Consider the following 19,739-nt stretch of genomic DNA (forward strand, 5'->3'; position numbering starts at 1 on the left):
CTACCAACGTACAGCCAGCAACTGAGTGAGACATTACACAGAGTAGTGTATACATGCAATCCACTGGATGAGCCCACTCTCTCCCTACAGGGTGTACCATGATTCTACTGGATGTGACATGTCTCCACATGGTGTACCATGTCTCCACTAGATGTTTCTACAAGATGTGACATGCCTCTATTGGATGCACCATCCCTGCACAAGGCACATTTACCATAGTTTTTCTACAACGTTGCCAACTCCCTACATGGTTCACCATGTATCTACAGGATGTGCCATGGCTCCATACTACAGAATGAACGATGTCTCTATTGGAGGAGTCATCTCTGTACAGGGTGTACCATGTTTCTACAAGATGTGACATGCATCTATTGGATGCACCATCCCTGCACAAGGCACATCCACCATAGTTTTTCTACAGCTTTGCCAACTCCCTACATGGTGAAGCATGCATCTACAGGATGTGCCATGGCTCCATACTACAGGATGAACAAGGTCTCTCGAGGGGTCATCTCTGTACAGGGTGTACCATGTTTCTATAGGATGTGCCACTTCTCTGCTAGACGAGTCACCTCTGTACAGGGTACCACGTCTCTACTGGATGTGCCATTTCTCTACTAGATGAGTCACCCCTGTACAGGGTGTGCCATTGTCTGGCAGATTAAATTGACTGATAAACTGGCAAATGAAAAATACCAAGGCATGCAATCAGGGACACAGGAGAACTGCCAGATATCCATTACATGCATTGGATTCTTTTAAAACCATCAGTCCACAACTCAGAGATTAACATCTTCTTGAAATAAGAGAGTTTATTAAAAATTACTCACGATTACAAATCTTCATAAAATACATTGTAAAGACCTCAATTGTCTAGAAACCTTGGAGATATTTTAGGTGATACCCCCCACCCCAACTGAAATTCACCTTTGACCAAGAACTTCCAAAGCACTGCCACTGGAATACCAATTTGCATCACCAACATGCACCAAGCCCAACTGCTGTAAAATCGTCAAGAGCTGTCAAGACTCTCACAGTGCCAGCAGCCATTATGTTATAACAAGTACTGCAGAAGCCATCCTGCAACCTAAAAGACCTGTCATTTACTTAAAATTATGTAGTCAAGTTAGCACAAAACTGCTAGTACCCGTGTCAGTACAGTACTGCAAGTATATGTGCTTCTTTACCACACAAAACACATTTATATCACAGTTGGAAACATCTCACTTAAATACAACTTAAATAGCAATTGATATACATACACCATTGAAATCATAGCTGGGCTGTCACGATTGTATGTCAGGGTTGGCGCGCCCGTTCGCATTTTCGCCACTTGCGAATGCTGCACACAAGTGGCGAATGTAAAACAATGTCAGCCTAAAGATTTTGCGATTTCAATTTGAAATGCCATGATTTGGGGAGAGAGTAATAGTGTTGTGCGAAAATTGATCAATGTCTACCAAAAAGATCCACTTCCACACCAAATTCACCAAGGAACGATCGTTAGTCAGTCAAACTTTATCATATTTGCGGGCGGCCGCGCTATCACACGTGGTTGCTATCATCTGCATTGTAGTTCTGCCCGTTGCCGCTAGTGATTTTTATGGCGCTGCTGGTCGCCTTACGCATACATTATCGGCTAGTTTCCCGCTCGCTTCGTTGCCATGGAGTCTCCGGTCACGGGTTCCTCGATCGTTCGTTGATTTGCTGGTCTCAGTACTGGCGGGCTGCCATTCTCGCACATGTTACTGAGGGCTGGGTCGGCCCCAAGATGTATCGGCAATGGCTAGAGCTGACTCAAAATGGCTAAAAGTGACAGCCCCTTGGCTAAAAAGTGGCTAGGAGGAAAAGAATTCACAGAGCCAACCCTGTATGTTATGACTAAGAGTTCCAGTATGGGCAGCATGCAACCAAAAAATGTTAGTCAAAAACCTTCAACCAACTTCTTGCACTGGACATGATTTTGGTTTAACAATAAGAATATGTTAATGGCTATGATTTTAGTCATCACTAAATAAAAGTTGAGAAAGATTCTTCTTCCAAGTTGTATTTGTTGACAAGTAGATTCACTGTGGCTTTATATGCACTGAAATGACAAATGGAGATCATGTTCAAATAGATGACTGGGAAATAAAGATGCTCAAGCAATACTGGTCTCAAAGGTCACATTTTAATGACAATTAAGGAAGGCAGACGGAGGAGACTGAAGCTGTGGTCAATTGCAACTGAGGACCATGTGATTTAAAGAACTCGCATTGATGGGGTTATTTTGAGTTGTTCACTCTTCTCTAATCTATACATGATAATAACAAAAATATCGCATATGTATATTTGATAATAGCGATATGACGCCATAATGATGATGATGAGCAATCCTGTAGGTCATCCTTACCTTCCCTCCCTGATTATACTGTATTTTCCTGGGGTGGTAAGTCGTATGACTGTTGACCCAAACCTGGATTCTGGAGTTTCACTCAATGTTCCGCCATCACAAACAATATCAATTTTGTTGAAAAGATGAGAAAATTCCTGCAAAGAAACAAGAGTTTTATTAAATTTTTCTTTATCAATATTTTCAAAGATATACGCCTTTGAACGGGATTTTCTTCGAGCTTCTAGTAAAGCCAGCATCAAATTTTTCTCTTTTATGTCGGAAGTTATGTTTTCATCACAATCCTTTGCCATGATAGTATCTATGATGATTTTTTATCCAATCACAGATTCTATAATGGAAATGTTTGTCTGTGTATCCTTGGGTCCAGTGGTTCTTAGGTAATAAATAACAATTACTACTGGGGCGAGTTCGTGTCCTCAAGTTCCGTCAAATGACCTCGGTGAATATTCCATGCAACTAACCTGAGCTGACAGAGGGCTCTCCTCTGAACTGATGTTAGCACTGGTAAGAGCTAGAGGTTCCCCACAACTCCTCGCAAGACGTCGAACAAAGTCACAATTAGGAATTCTGATTCCCACCAAAGATGTGGCTGGATTTAAATCAGGATTCAGAGACAGCGTCCTCTCAAATACTAACGTCACTGGTCCCGGTAAAAGCTCTTGCAAGAGATCATTACTCACTGTCACTTTTCCCCATCTGAAAATAAATGATTCAAGACATGATTGAGGAATTATTAGGCAGAGAAACAAAAATTGATGTTCTTCTTTGCAGGTCTGAATTTGCAGCAACAAAAGCTTTATGTTTTGATAGAAACTGTCCCAAACAAAAATAGCCTTATAAGATAAACACTATATTGGCATCACCACTAAAACCATTTTGGTCACGATCTATGCCTACCATAAACAGTGACCAACAATACTGGCAAGTAGACTAAGGACTATATATAGAACTTACTTGCAAACATCTTTTACATCTGCCACACATATAGCTACAGGTTTTTGGTTTGCTCTATTCTTGATTTCATATATTTTGTTGACAGCTTCTGTATTTTGAGCCAGTGCTGCAAGACCATATATAGTATCAGTGGGAACAGCAACTATGTTTCCTTTTTGAAGACTTTCCGTTGTCTTGGCTATGTGATCTTCCATAGTATCTGCAAATGAATACAAAACATAGAAGTTCAGCAGATGATTAGTTGTAATGATAGGATGAACAAAGACCAAGGCAAAGACCTTGAACAAAGACAAGACATTTGAATCACTAACACTACAATCGAAAATAAATACCGCAGTACCCTCACTGGTCTACATACAAGTGCCTGGTGGCCTTAACCGCTCCATAATATTTGACATGGACATGTTGTTGAGGCTTTTATGTCCCAGCATTATGCAGAGGTAAATGAGGGACACTCAAAACAATGCCAGATAAGACCGGGGTATCCTAGATCTAACATTAACAAAATGGCTTTGGGCTCAGTCTACCGATAGGCCTAGGTGGTATTTAGAACTACTCAACTGGTGTCTTTCTTTTTGCTGTCATATAGTGAGTGAGTTTGAGAGTGGTACATACAGCCTGTAGAGTGTAGCTGATCAACTCTCAACCCTAACCACGCGGCTAAGCCTCAGTCATAAAGTGTTTGTCACGCAGCTAATAGCCATTACAAATACAATGGCGACAATATCAATACAATGTCAAGTTGTACATTTTCATTATAATTTCAACTGGGAAATGGTCAAAGCCCGTCGACAGTATGGTAGGGCCATGAACAGAGTAGGAATGCATGGGCACATGTTCTCTAAACAATACCATTACCTACCTCATTACACTACACAACACAGGGAATGTCAATTTGTCATGTGGTTGATGACGACGTGTACATGTCATGATGACAGTCATGCACACTCCATCATCATCATGTATGCCCCGACATACACAAAACTTACCATAATCCGTAACATCGAGTACAGTCGCCATTTTTGACTTGAAATACTGGGACCTGGTTAATTGGGATATCCTTCGTGTAATGACACTGGTCATTTGGCTACTGATATTATATTAGAGCCAGAAATTCACTAAACATGTGGTGCAATTTTGCCGAATCGCGTGCGATTTGCTACATCCTCGATGTACACATTGAGGGATGTCGGAGTTCCACTAGTAATAAAAAGGTGACGCCACCATTAGTTCATGAGTTCCTGTAGGCCTACGCGGGAAATACGAATGCACACGTGTGGGTTTACAGTCCTGGATTTTTTAAAAAGGGATGACCCCTGTAGGATTTGTGAAGGGGGTCCTGGGGGGGGGTCCCAGCCTTGGGCTTCTGTTAGCCAGGATTCATACTGGTGATAAACCATTCAATGAGAACTCAGGTGAATGTGATCATCTGAGGAATCGGATATGGATTCATACTGGTGATAAACAATGTGAACTCAAGTGACTGTGGTCATCTGAGAGATGTGGATTCATCATCATTATCATGTCCCGCAGCCATGCGGCAATTGTGGTGACCCTAGCTGTTAACGATGCACTGTTCTGTCCTCGGCGAGGTGGATCAGGTCACTGGTCTTTCTTCCAGTTCAGTGCGTCAGGTCATCCACCCAAATTCTCTTTGGACGGCCGCGTCGGCGGCTACCCTCCCCTGTGCCCTGCAAGTTGGTATTTGCTAGTGTTCCCTTGGCTCTCGTGACATGGCCGAACCACCTCAGCTTTTCTTCTTTGCAACGATTAGGAGGCTGTCGTGATGTACGATGTAGTACTGGGTGACCAGTTCTCTTAATACTTGGATGTTGGTGGTGTGGGATGTATAGTGGATGTTGAATAGCATCCTGTAGCAGTTCAGTTCAAATGCATTGATCCGTTTCTCGATCTCGATGTTCATGGTCTACGATTCTGCCGTATACAAGAACACTGAGATCACCAACGACCTCAGAAGGTGGTGTTTTGACATCATGTTTCTGTCCGCAAAATTCTCTTCAGTCTGGTTAAGGCAGCCGCAGCTTTGGCTGTACGCGTTTTCACCTCCTTGAGGCAGGTACCATCCTCTGTTTGTGTGCCACCTAGGTAGACGAACTCTGCCACTTGTTCTGGGTGGTAGTCTCTTAATCCCACATAATTCTGTAACTTCCGCTGGATACCATTGTCTTCGTCTTCTCGAGGCTGATTTCCATGCCATATATATACTGGTTTTGTCAACCTTCTGTGAGTGGTGGATTTGGTCACTTCTGGAGCTGAGTAGGAGTTCGATGTCGTCGGCAAACCTCAGATCACTGATCGTTCGGCCCGAGATCGTCAAGGGTGGCTCAAGTTCAGGGAGTTACTCGGCCAGGATTTTCTCGAGGAAGATTTTGCACAGGGTTGGTGACAGAAGGCAACCCTGCCTTACTCCTACTGAGCTGAGGAAGCATGAATGAATTGAATGAATGAATTGAAAAACTTATATTGGGCGCCTTTCCGTGGTCCACCACGCTCAAGGCGCCACCCCCCCTAAATAGTCCTCAAACAAGGTAGTTTTGAGTTGCCTCTTAAATGATGTTTCTGGTAGAGCCCTGACGGAAACAGGAAGTTTGTTCCACAGGTATGGGCCACAGCATGAGAAGCTGCGGTCACCATACCTGGACTTACTTCTTTTGATTTTAAGCGCCTTGAACGTGGTGGACCTCGTACAGCCGCTTGTCGCCACCAGCAAATCTGACAGGTACATCGGACCCCCACTGCTCACTACTGTCTTGTGTACAAGAGTCAGAATTTTGTAAACGACTCTTGCCTTGACAGGAAGCCAATGGAGCTCGCGGAGCAGTGGGGTGATGCTGTCAAATTTCCTGCGGCGACAAACAAGCCTAGCAGCGGAATTTAGCACACGTTGCAAAGGAGCCAGGGTCTTATCTGGAAGACCATAGAGTATGGTATTGTTAGTGTCTAGTCGGGAGACAACCAATGCGTGCACAAGCCTTACTACTGAGTGACGATCTAGGTATTTCCTTATCCTCCCAATTTTGTAGAGGCTGGCATAGGCAGCTTTGCATGTCGTTTTTACTTGAGTCTGCATAGTCATTCCCTCATCGAGCCACACTCCCAGGTCCTTAACGCATTCAGATTTTGGAATCTGAACTCCGCTGATACTGATACTGGGAATGGATCCCTGTCGACGCGTTGACACAAAATTGACCATGTCCGTTTTTGGGGCATTAAGACAGAGCCAATTTGTTGACAGCCAAGACTGGATATGGCCTATTCCACCCTCCGTGGAGGCAACCATGGCGCTACACTGGGCGTTGTCACCACATCGAGCAGAAGTCAACAACTGATTATCATCAGCGTACAATTGATATGGAATGCATGCTCTATTCATGACGTCTCCCAATGGAATTGTATATATCGTGAAAAGTACTGGGCCCAAGACAGACCCTTGCGGCACTCCATACTCCAGTGACACAGCAGCTGACGTAAAACCCTGTATACACACAGAAAGTTGTCTGTCCTCGAGATATGAGCTGAACCAGTGCAGGGCAGTGTCCGAGAGTCCTATCCTCTCCTGGAGTCTGCCAAGCAGAATGGTGTGGTCAACCGTATCAAAGGCCGCAGAAAGATCGAGTAACACCAAGAGACCCTCATGTCCTACATCCAAGGATGTGAGTATGTCATTGGTAACTTTAAGAAGTGTAGTCTCGGTGCTGTGGCCTTTTCGATAGGCCGACTGATTCGGGTCATACAACTCGTTCACTGTCATATGCTCTCGTAGAAGCACTCGCTGAAGTCCTCTCCTACCCGAACCATGCTCCTCGATGCTGCATACAGTGGCCTTGGTGATACCAGGGCTGATGTTGTACTTCCTTAAAACTGCCAATAAACCTTCCTGCCAGATACGATCAAAGCATCGGGGGCCAGTGGAAAGAAAGCTAGAATAACTCTCGACACCATTCATGGTTTCGACCTACTGTGAAGCCAGCCAGGTGCTGTTCATTTTGCTTTAACCTTCTTGGAAACTGCTTGAGATGTGAACAAATTTGTTATGAAGTGAATATGATTTTTATTACAATCACCTTGGCTAATGATCAGTTCGTATTTTGGGTACATACAGAACCTGAACATGATCAGATAGGGACCTGTTGTTACTGGAAATCTATTCCCACTTTGGCATGGTCATGGATTGAGCACCTTGGTCAGATAGCAGAGTACCATAGAGTAGACTCTTTCGGCAGCCCGATTTTGATATCCTGTTTATCTTCCTATCTGGCCTGTCACTGTTGTACCAAATAAATGCAGGAAAACTAGTGTCTATGGTGGAAATAGAGGGAGGCTGCGACCCCGGCCATGGCCAATTTGGTGATTTCTCCATCTGGTCAGCTGGGCTATCTGCAGTAGTGCCATTGTTTAAAGTACACCTCTCAACTGGCTTGAGCCCATCGACACAATGACTGACGTTTGTCTTTGATTATTACTGCGGACAAATGTGTCACAAGCATACCCTGCTTTAAACTCAGCAATAACACTCAAATGGTAACGTCATTTGTTATTTAGGGTGCACAAGGGCACATTTAGATGCCACTGGTTTTACCCAGCATGAAAACAGCTCGAGTGTCGTGTGGTAGTGAACTACCCTGCAAGTGAACTATCCTGGAAACTAATATTATGATCAATAGACTCTTCTCCTTCGGGTGCAAAGCTCAGTATGCTTGCAGTCCAACACAGTAGTTATGCAAATTTATGCATAATCCACTAGTTAAGATGACCCCGGGGCGACAGAAACTGATGACACTAAAAAGTGTGTCATTTCCAACTTCCATTGGGATGCAAGACATGGGAACAAGCGGGATTTTTATTTTACCAATATTTAAGGTCAAAATCTGGTAAACACAAAGGCAGCTCCGGTGAAAAGTTTTGATTGAGTGACGGTGTCCCAACAGGCGAGTCAATAAGAAAAAAACTGTTTCTCTTTCAAAAAACTTTATTGTACATTACAAGGAAAACACATGACGATTTGGAATGTAGTGTAGGAGGAAACCCGCATACCGGGAGAAAACCTACGCAATCGGAGGGAGTCGCCATCTCCATCACACAGGTGACAGGTGCTTAGGTTTGAAATGACTTAACACGTTGTACTTTATAGTTTATACAATGATCGTAGTCCTTTTTTTTACTGCACCACTCCGAAAGCCCAATACAAGAAGAAAACCAGGAGATAGGCAGTAGCACTATCCCTTTAAAGACTTGGTCAACTTCTTTACAAGATATCACAAAGAAACTCTGATAAGTGTCCTTGCAAAACAATGCTAAATTGAGATCAAACACAATAGACTCAACTACTCCACCACAATGGTTTCAGTTAGCACTAAACCTCTTCATGCATTCATCATGTTTATAATACATGAATAGCTATTGTATTAAAACCTATTGTTCATGCCTTCAGGTGAGCCATGTGAGCTTACAATAGGTTTGGTCACTGCTGTTGATTTGCATGACCCAATTTGAATAACAAAGGAACCACATTTGTCATGGCCACTGGACAGAGCTGTCTGCCAATCAGCATGACAAAAGGAGCAGTTCTGACATGTCATTTGCATGACAAAAGAGGTGACCTTGACAGGGCAAAGTTTAAAAGTTGACTTTGCCATACTTTTTGCCAAGTCATGGAGTCTAGATCTCAAATAGACATTTTACAAACTATTTACATACAGGATTTACAAATACATTCATTGGGAACAAACATTTTAAAACGTCTGAAAGTTGACGTTTTTAAATAGCACTTTTCTCAATCACTTCAGTACCAAGTCGAAAAATTTTAAAACGTCTAAAAGTTGACGTTTTTAAATTACACTTTTCTCAATCAAGCCAACTTTTAATCTTTTAAATAATTGTCATGATGGCATAGGCAAGATGTGCTCACCTATTGTCCAAGGAGATGTTCCATGGACAACATCATCATCAACAATTTGGGGTCCCTGGTAAGCCGTAACAAAACATGCATGCATGCCACCATTGTCGAATGACACGCTTTGACAACGGCTCACTGTGTGACCACTAGGGAAGGATCAGTCTTTAATTTTCAACAAAACAGTGAGAGTTTATCTAACTGTTTTAGTTCAATTGGAAAGATATTTTGGTATTTCAAGGAGGAAATTCAAAGTCAACATATCACTGTTGGTCATTTGTCTCGAGCATGAAGGTACATGTATTGAGCAATTGAGCCAGCCAGTGTGATGATGGTGCAGGGCATCGGAGCCCAGGCCATGTCAGTTGATTCTGTGGTACTGATGAAATTAAGAAACAGTATGAAAGGCCTACAGTTCCATCAGACACATGTGTTTTTGTTTCGTGGGGTCAGCGAAACAACAACACATGGACCCCATGTCTAAAGTGATGGATATACCAGTAATTAAATAAATATCTGATGAATTCAGTGATTTTAAAGCAGAAAAATATCTTTTGCCTGAAAAGAATTTCAGGGTCCTCATATGCCCAAGGCGGCTGTTGGCTCCTCTGGTAGCCACAAACAACCCATCCCCCCTTAAACTTGTTGATCTTCTCATCTTAAGCACAAAATTTAGCTTGAAAATTATTTTGTTTGGGTTCTGGCGTGCCTTATCATTGGCTCCCCTGTTAACCAGAAACAACCCAACCCCCCATAATTTCAATTCTTTCTTTGAAAAGTGTAAGATTTTGAACCATGGCACAAGTCATGGTCATTACCAAACACAGATTAAAATAATCTATGCTTGTCATAAGCAAGGTAAATATTTGCCTTCTCACCATCAGAAAAATTTGAATTTTCATTAAATCACCTTTCAATCAGATATTTAGATGAAACGATAAAGCCTACGGTGACAAAATACAATCTAACCGTCGTACTGTTACTTGACGGCGATGGGAGCATGGTTGGGATGTGCTGGGTCAACAACATCCTTCTCCCTGCTGTGGGATGGCTCATCATGCTGAAAAGAAAAAGACAACATGACATTAAGGTTGCACATGCTCAAGTTGATAATTCAATGTCAAGGGGCCATTGTGCTGACCGTATAAATATCTTGTAGTAGTAGACAATTCATGCTGGTTAAGAAATGTACTACAAGTTTCATGCAAAAAACTTTTCGAAAACATCTTCTCTATTAAACCTTATTCAGGACTCCTACTCTGAGCTCTGCTTTGGATTAGCAAGAGACACAAATATGTGTTCCTCCTTGACACGCCTGATGTCAATACAATGACAATTTTATCCTTAGAAAATCAGCAGTTTCAGAGGGAGGTAAAGGACTGTAGAATTTGAGAAGTTTTGTCAAAAGGGTGGTTCAGTTAAGGAACATTTTCCAAGTCATTTTTGGGATTTCGGAATTGATGCCAAACTGGAGGTTTTAGGTTGTCTCGCCAAAACAGCGAGGGTGGAGCTAAAATGTAGACCAAATCAAGGCGGAGCCGAGGTTTAGCTCCACCCTTGCGGTTTTGGTTAGTCAATCAATACCGACGTTGCACCAACCCAAGCGGCCTAACCATAACCGCTGAACTCAAAATGAGGCTTTGTTGGCACATGGTGCAATACACTGTAAAGTGCAGTTCATTCTAAATCCAGGTGTTTTAGAATGCTAGATAAAACGCGATTTTCATCAGAATTGCACAGATGATAGTTTTAACCATTCTTTATATTTAGTGCAAAAAAAGTATAATGCCCTAACTTCATGTGACAATGAAATTCATCAAGATTCTATGAGAGAATTTTGTTAGTTCAAGAAAAGTTAAACTGCATGGAGTTTGATTGATTGGGTCATTTGAATAAACCACATGTCACTATTCTGAATGAATTCTTGCAACCAGTTAGGATAAATTCCTTGCGAAGATATAATGGAACCATTCCAGGGAAGCTGACCGAGGTCAAAGAGGTCGCATTGGCATTGTGCACAAGGACCTTAGAGTAATCAGTATGACAGTTTTCATGTTTTCAAAGCATTTTTCGTTGTAAAATCTATATTTTTGAATGATGTAATCATATGGAAGAGCGAGCTTACATGTAACAGATAAGGTTACGAACATTCCTTATTGTCTAGTTCTTTTGGCAACATTTTATTGTTTTACTAATTAAGATTAGTCCATACTACCATCACCGTGAGTTTGATGAAAATCGCACTGTAATTGGTGTCGCAAAAACAACGTTGGAAAATTGTTCCTCAACAGAGAGCTCACGATCTCTGAATCAGGCCAATGGCTACACCTAATCACAGACTTTTGAATAACTGAAATTGATTTGTTTATATTACCATGTGATGGCATCCTTCCGAAAGTATGAGATAGGCTGTCCTCGTGGTGGCTGCAGGATATCATGTCAGGGCTCTATGTCCGTAACTTTTCCTAAGTCCAGAGAGTCCCTTCGGGGTTGGATTGTCATTATAGTTCATTAGAATGACGGACATTTAAGTGTCCAATCCATCCACACAGAAACGTTCCCTTCCTGATCTTAGCGAAGGTTCTCCTTGAATTTGTCTGTCAAGGCATCGTTTGCTGAACTGTGGTTCGTCACTCCTGCACATGGATATCCCTCAGCGCAATCCTTCGACCCACTGAATCCACTCGACTCTCAGTCGTCTGCCTGTATCTGTGAGCGACTGGAAAACAAAATTTAAGGTTACTCCATTGTGCTACCATAATTAATGCACTTGTGCCATTAGGGCCTTTCATTCAGTTTCATCAAATTCACCAAAGTACATGCTGAGAGCTTTCAGTGGAACTGGAACTCAGATTAGCTGAAGTTGCTGAAGTCTTCGAGCAATATGGGGGTATCGTTAGCATAGCACATCTGCCCGAATAATCAGGTCTATCAAAACAAGGCGGCTGAAGGGGTTTTTTCAAATATCATCGCTAGTTTCTGGAAGGGCTTGGATGTTATTTAAGAAATGTGTTCCTATCTTAATTTTCTAAAAGCCTTAATACCGACGACCACAACACTATACTACTTGACACTTGATTTGCAATTCAATTCTAAACTGAGGTTGCTTGTGCAGATTGAAGATAAAATCCACCATTTTGCAACTCTACTTTACTCCAGTAATGAAATGAACTCAGCCCATGGCGTGTTCACCCATATACTGTCACGTCATCTGTTTATATTTACCATATATGCGTTGGATTCCTTCGTCATCCAAAATCTTTGAGAGTCACATCTACCATAGCACGAATTGTAGATCTTGGTTGAGTGGTTGGGTCGACAGCCATCATCTCAATCTGCAGAGGGCTAGATAACAGGAAAAATACATTCAAGGACCTATCTCAAAATGAATAGATTGAAACCAAAATATTTTTTTCTTTTCATTTGGGTGAGATGGTTGTCACTTCAAGTTCATAAACTTTCTGGCCTCACTTTTTAGCCCACCAGGTGAGCAATACGATACCGTGGCATCCGTTGTCGTTGTCATCTGTCAACCGTCGTTGACTTTTGACAAAAGTGTGGCACGTTTCTTAACCACTTGACCTAGAAAGTTCATACTTGGTGCGTGGGTACCCCTAGGCAAGACCATCTTTGAAAATGAAAATTAGCGCAATTTGACTGCTTCTATATCTTATGAATGCTGCTAGCTACAATCATGAAATTTTTACTGTGAGTGCATGTCATCTTGACCTGATCCCTGCAGAGGTTCAAAACTAAAAACACACCCTTTTCAAGGTCACAGAGGTCAAATGGTGGTGCATGTACCCCTAGATCAGTTGATCTCAGTTGAAAAAACTTTGTTCGATTCACTGCTTCAATGCATGCCCTAGTGGTATTATTCCTCAGGCCAAATTGCCTTAGATTTTTATATCCATGCTTACGTCTGATATTACAAATAACCATACATAAAATTTAACTCATGATTAGTCTAACTAATATAATCAAGATCATCAAGGTCATGTTGCCCATTTGGCTGTTACTTGAGCAGTCTCGGTCAGGTGGTCTCACTCGGGGATAAAAGTTCATAACTTGGCCACCAGGGTGCGGGTTCGGAGATATGAAAAATGCTTCTTTTTTTCTCTCTTTAGAGGGACTATATAGGCAGCAGCTCGGCAGGCAAGATAAAGTTACACGAAGTCGACGAATAGGGGTCTCTCACATCTCACAGTATGCCGAAATGATTCACGCTTGTAGGATGAATATATTTAGTGCTGAATCTGACATGACCCAGGGCCCTTACTGTGTATATTAGTCACCTGAAGATGGCCAAATTAGCCCCTCTGCTCCTGCCTATAGTCCCCCTCCAACTGCTGCTTGGACAGTTATGAAGTTTGTTTCATCCAGTAGATATAATATCAATAAGTACTTCACTAAGTGATGCTCACCCTGTAGACTGCAACATTGTATTTTGTGTCCCTTGTCCTTGTGTCCCTTGTCCTTGTGTCCCTTGTCATTGTGTCCCTTGTCCTTGTGGCCCTTATACAATGTTGGCTCGGGCTGCCTAAAAAGAATCATATTTTTTGTTGAGGGGTTTATCTTAGTTCCGAGTGTTTCTACTGCATGCTGCGTTGACAGTGAATCCAATTTAAAACTGTTTTTCAGAGAGCACTCTCCGGAATACGAATTGGCTACACTAGTTTCGAAACAGCTGCACCAAACTTGGCCTAATTCACATGCAATTCGATTTGAAAAGTGCAACTCTTGCCGCATATTGCAGTAACGTGCCTTTCGCATAGGAATGTCCCTGCCCGTTGTTGCAATTAGAAGATAATCAAGACAGGAACAAGCTAGTGTGCATGCCCTCTGTTTTGATACGTATTAACGCCCATACTACACATTTCCCTTTTTTTGGAGTAATTTTAACATCTTTGTAATATTTCTTTTAATCCAGATGTAACTGAGGACTAAATGATGCTTACCCTGTATGGCTCCAACATTGGCAGCAACATATCCTTGGGGTCCATCCAGTGTCTTCTCGGCTGACAAGCTGGAGGCCGGCTCTCCTTCTTCATCGCCGTCTTGTCAATTTCAGGGGGTGTATATTATTAGCTTTGTGAGGCACAAGGAGGTCAAGAACACTGTTGTTATCCAAAGAGCCCAATGTCCTTGTCATCAGTACTAAACTGGTTTAGCACAACTACCACACGGACACGCCTGACATTTCGTCCGACGAAATTCCGCAGGCTAACAACAGGTCCTGACCCCAGTCATTCCATCCCCCTCGAGATCAGGTAGGGGATCGCTGGCCAGCTATTGCATACTATTGTTAACATTCGTACGACTTATCCCGCCAACACTCTAAAACAAGGGGACCAATTGAATGACTAGCGACACGCAACTGTACATTACCCCCATCAATCAACCACAATGACTCAAGGGGAACACGTACTTTGAACCTAAGTCCATGTCATCACCGTCGAAACTTAGATGAGGACCGTGGAACAAAGTGGCAAGCATGCCTGGGACCCAGCCACCGCGCTATTGACGTGAGGTAAAACTCAGTCGCCAGTCACGATAACCAAATACACCAAGCGTATAGCTTGAATCGAACCCGATCTATCATCGTCATTGGTCACCTGGCCTGGCCTGGACAACTGAAAGCTGAATAGGTTAAAATAGATGATAAGCAGGAACCATAAGAATTACAACTATTATAGCTAGATAACTACGATAGCTAGATAACTACGATAACTACTCTAACAACTAGAATAACAACAAGAGCTACAAAATGAGCAAGACAGTGATCAGACACACTTCCAACTCTCACACAACGGTCACCATACTCCATAGTCCCCCCCCCCCACATGACCTCCCGCACCCTTTTCCTATCCTGTCCCAAACACACGCACATACACATCATATACTGTGGTTACGACTTTTGAACATCCACTGGCATGAATTGCTGATGGAGGCGTCACTGTCAATCTATATAACATGTTCAAAACTTGGTGTACATGGTAGCAGTGGCTTTATTTGTGCATTTTATTAAAATATAGTTTTGAATCCTTGTTCTCTCAGGAAAGTGCACATGAAAAGGTCCTTGCAATTGGGATAAAAGTTGTATGTGATTTGCGATATTTTTTAAATTTCATTATTAGTTCATATACCTCATTGATAAGGCTTGCTCTATGACAAGTGTTCGACTTGCTTATTGGTTTGTTATATCTTTCACTAGTCATACTTACAATATTCAACTCTCAGTGTATGGCTTCTCTCAGTTTTCAACACGTGATATTGCTTTGAAACCGATGCACTGAATGCAGGCAAATCTGCCATTAGCATTGTCAGTTAATGCTTTAGCTTGCTGGCAGATTGCTGTAACTTAGAGTGACACATTTCGGGACTGACTTTTCACTTGAGGCCTTCAATAGCTTTGTTTTACTATTTCACTGTTTGAATATTTTATTCTAATAACGGTTAATAAATTGACAGTGGCAACCCAATCAACAATTTGGGCAAGTTGTTACTTGATGCATACCCTTCATCTGATGATTTTTGCAGTTCATCCAAAAATCTTCGGCTGCAATTGCGGACAAGGTTTGTGGCATCTAGCTGTAATGATAAATTGGAACAATGCATACTATTACAGCAATTCTAGTGTTTTTAGTCATGAAATAACTGCCTAAAAATGATGTTGAAATACATCATCTTCAGTCATTACATTTCCTTAATGGAACTATGGACTTTACCTTTTATTTTATACTAAGTTGCCATTCTTACGACTAGTTATAACAAGGATTTATGTAATTTTGGGAATTAGGGAGTTGAGACTGGTGTTTGGGTTAGTGCTTGGAGGAAGGGTTAGGGTCTGGGTTAGGTTTAGGATTAAGAAACAAACGTGAATATGACTGTCGTAAGAATAGGCAGTAGTTTGTATGTAAAATCCAATGGGACCATCAGAACAACAGCTTCGGCCTTGTACTTATGTAAACAATGTGAGCCGAGTTCATTTCTCAAAACTCTGATCAATCCAAAACTAGCAACCAATAAGATGGCATCACCGCTTCAAATAATGGCCTCCTGATTTAGTGACCGGATTGTACTCTCCATGTCTTTTGCGCAAAAGCACACAATTCTCATTTCTTTTGTCATTTTGACAGTGGCATAGCTTTCAACCAATCGGAAAGTCAGAATCTAATACTATACATACCGAAATGTAACCCTTCACCTTGTAAACCACACCAGCGAGAATCTTTTGTTGCAATTGCAGACGGTATGCGTCATCTGTAATGATAAATATGGCACAAATGCAAATTCAGAGCATTTTTTCATTTTTAGCTCTGGTAGTAGAATATAGCTATTCGAGTGGTGTCTGTCCGTTGGACCTCGATCCATCCGTCCTAAGGGGCACAATTTTACTAAAATTTTGTGAACTTGATTTATTTTTCATTTCAAGAATTTTTACATACTTTTTTTTGGTTCCGGTTATGGCGGGGGTGTAGTATGATCGGGGTTGCTGACTTGACCAACCTTTCAAGGTCACAGGGTTCAAATTTCATTATTTCACCAGCTGGTGGAATGTTTTGTCATTGTTCAATTGAGATGGTTCTTATTTGTGTTAAGGATGAATGTAAGTCCCTCTATGTGTATGCCAAATTTCGGCAAGATAAAAATGACATGACATGAGACTACATCACATAATACAAGAGTTTTGTTTTCGCCTACTTTCCAAGGCCACATACGACAGACGTCAAGCAGCAAACAAAAGACCACATGGCAACGCACACCACATGTTCTTTTGCTTATTTTGCCTATATTTAGGTTTGTTTGGGCTCACAGTGACTTCCTCCGGATAGTGTAATTAGGGCCTCTACCCGGAGGACATTGTCACCTCTGGTCTGCATGGCCTCCGAAAACAGAATCTTGTCCAATTTTTGGTGTTTTATAATAGGGTTCAGAATTAGAAATGGTTCTCAGAGGAAGATTCTTTCTCTTTATTGAAAAATACAAGGGGAAAATACAAAGACAAGTTGCCCTTTTCAAAAATCCATTAGACCTACAAAATGAACATGAATAATGTCAAGATTCAGTTAGACAGCTGGTGATACCCACCTTGTAGAGGATTTGTGCTAAACACAAGTAATTTTGCTATTTCAGATGTTGAAATTAAGTCAAAATTCGAGCAAAACCATGTGCTCTTTGCTCCAATGAATGTTCAGCCTGCACTGCACAGTCACAGCCAAAGCAAGCATTGGAACACATAAAATGTGACAGGTAGTGGTTTTATGTAACACTCCCACACATTCTTTCAAGGTTGGCATAGTCTTTTGTCCTCCAAACAATCAAACCTGAGATCAAACAAAGGTGTCAGATGACCAAGGCTAATCCAAGTTGGTAATGTGATTGACCATAAGGAATAAATAAGTGACCAGTTTGAGTTGGGTGGGACTGATTTGGAAAGAGTATAGGGTGTTAATCAATAGTGTTGCTAGTTGTTATGTTGAATATTTTTTCACCAAAATTGTTTTTTTCCTAAAACAGTTTCTTGCAATAAAAACTGAAAGGAACAAATGGTGCAAACCTGAATGATACTAGCCATTCATTCACACTTTTCATTTCCAAACTACGTTTTGAAAGAATTCAGTCAAAAACTAGCAGTACTACTCGATTAACACCCTGTTGTAAGTTGACACCAGGGTAATTTAGACCGCATTCGGATCTCATCAGGTCTATTTTCAGTCGTCAAAATGGCCCTATATGTGATTTTTTTTCAGTCTAATCTCAAGTTAATGTGGTCATCTAAGGGATGAATTAATATTAGAGAGAAACCAGAGTTCACATTGAATAGTCTAACTCAAGCATGAATCCATCATTCCTCTGATTATTGAAATAATTAGCGATCACATTGAATGGTTTATCTCCAGTTTGAATCCATCCCTCAGATGACCACATTAACTTAAGTTCCCTTTGAATGACTTATCACCGGTATGAATCCACATCCCTTAGATGTGATCCATTGAATGGTTTATCACCTCGATCCCTCAGATGACCACATTAACTTGAGTTCCCATTGGATGTATCAGCTGTATGAATCCATATCTCTCACTCACAGATGACCGCACTCACTAGAGTTAGCATTGAATGGTTTATCACCAGTATGAATCCATATCCCCTAACTTGAGTTCCAATTGATATTTTCATCATCAGTATGAATCCACATCCCTCAGATGACCACATTAACTTGAGTTCCCATTCGATGGTTTATCACCAGTATGAATCCATATCTCTCCAATGACCACATTAACTTGCGTTCCCATTGAATTATTTTTCAATAGTATGAATCTTTATCTATCAGATGACCTCACTTAATAGAGTTAGCAGTGAATGGTTTATTACCAGTATGAATCCACATCCCTCAGATAACCAGAGTTCCCATTGGATGGTTTATCACTTGTATGAATCCATATCTCTCACTCACAGATGACCGCACTCACTAGAGTTAGCATTGAATGGTTTATCACCAGTATGAATCCACATCCCTCAGATGACCACATTAACTCGAGTTCCCATTGAATGGTTTATCACCTGTATGAATATGAAGACATCTCAAATGATCAAATGAGTTCAAATCGAATGGTTTATCACCGAGTATGGCTTCTGGCCAACAGATGCTACCCCCCCCCCCCCGCCCCCCTGGTCCCGTCTTTAAAAGTAACAAATCCTACGGAGGGGCATCCTTTTTTAAAATAGACCTTAATATGTAATCCTAAGACTCATCAGGCCGTTTCGGCGATACATATGTACTTACTGCGTAAGAAGAAGTCGTGTTGTAGGCCCTTGCAAGATGATGCATGCATCCAGGAGATAGACCCTTACCGTACAGATACACAAGTATAAGTGATGCTTATCAAGTAGGCCCCGGATGTAGAGGTTGGCTATAACGGCAAACTCGCCCCAGTGCCGAAAGTAAAAAATTTCAGAGATTGAAATCTTGGATGTCAGCATCCTGAGATTCAGGGATTTTACAATCCTTCAATCATAAACTGTGTCGCCAGTTCAGACTGTAAATCTTATTCAGGCCGAATTAGTGCCATTTTCTCTCATAAAACGTTTTCTTTTATTGATAAATATATGATCGTTATGAATACATTTTGACACTTACTAGTGGATTTTAAGATGATTGTACGGAGAACTACAAACGCAGCGAGGGCATCGCGGGCTTTGTGGTGTTGCGATAGCCTCACAGCAATAGGAAAGATTCTTTCCTGATCTACATCCGCGGTACTGCTTTTCAAGATGGTGGCAACCTACTCGTTCTAGAGGCGTTGTAAGAACGAAATCAGCGCCTCTAGTGTAAAGATTGCTATGATGGCAGCCATCTTGTTGGTGTGTGAAATTGTTTAATTCCGTCGCGGCCGGAGAGGCGAATTGTCCAAAATGTATTTTTGTCTCCAACAAAAGTTAGAGAACATTCGTCTTCTTACCTTTTTATCTTTT

The 19,739-nt window shown here is 41.6% G+C and overlaps 1 protein-coding gene across 1 annotated transcript; it reads right to left on the reverse strand.

The window, feature by feature from the left end:
• Nucleotides 1-872: 872 nt before the first annotated feature.
• LOC135488131 (threonylcarbamoyl-AMP synthase-like) lies at nucleotides 873-4,513 on the reverse strand. Its single transcript, XM_064772598.1, has 5 exons — nucleotides 4,339-4,513; nucleotides 3,350-3,548; nucleotides 2,857-3,091; nucleotides 2,393-2,529; nucleotides 873-2,086 (listed from the first exon to the last, which is right to left on the reverse strand). Exons 1-5 carry the CDS (start codon nucleotides 4,430-4,432, stop codon nucleotides 2,011-2,013), a joined length of 741 nt encoding a protein of 246 aa, XP_064628668.1. The 5' UTR covers nucleotides 4,433-4,513; the 3' UTR covers nucleotides 873-2,010.
• Between the last annotated feature and the right edge of the window lie 15,226 nt (nucleotides 4,514-19,739).

Source organism: Lineus longissimus, chromosome 5 (genome assembly GCF_910592395.1).
Source record: "Lineus longissimus chromosome 5, tnLinLong1.2, whole genome shotgun sequence".
NCBI lineage: Eukaryota > Metazoa > Nemertea > Pilidiophora > Heteronemertea > Lineidae > Lineus > Lineus longissimus.

Bases quoted from the DNA above. Each gene is read 5' to 3' on its own strand.
- LOC135488131 (XM_064772598.1), bottom strand. From the start codon at position 4,432: ATGACCAGTGTCATTACACGAAGGATATCCCAATTAACCAGGTCCCAG. The intron at 3,549-4,338 runs GTAAGTTTTGTG...ATTCATTTGCAG, and splicing joins ACTCGATGTTACGGATTATG to ATACTATGGAAGATCACATA. The intron at 3,092-3,349 runs GTAAGTTCTATA...ATTTATTTTCAG, and splicing joins GATGTAAAAGATGTTTGCAA to ATGGGGAAAAGTGACAGTGA.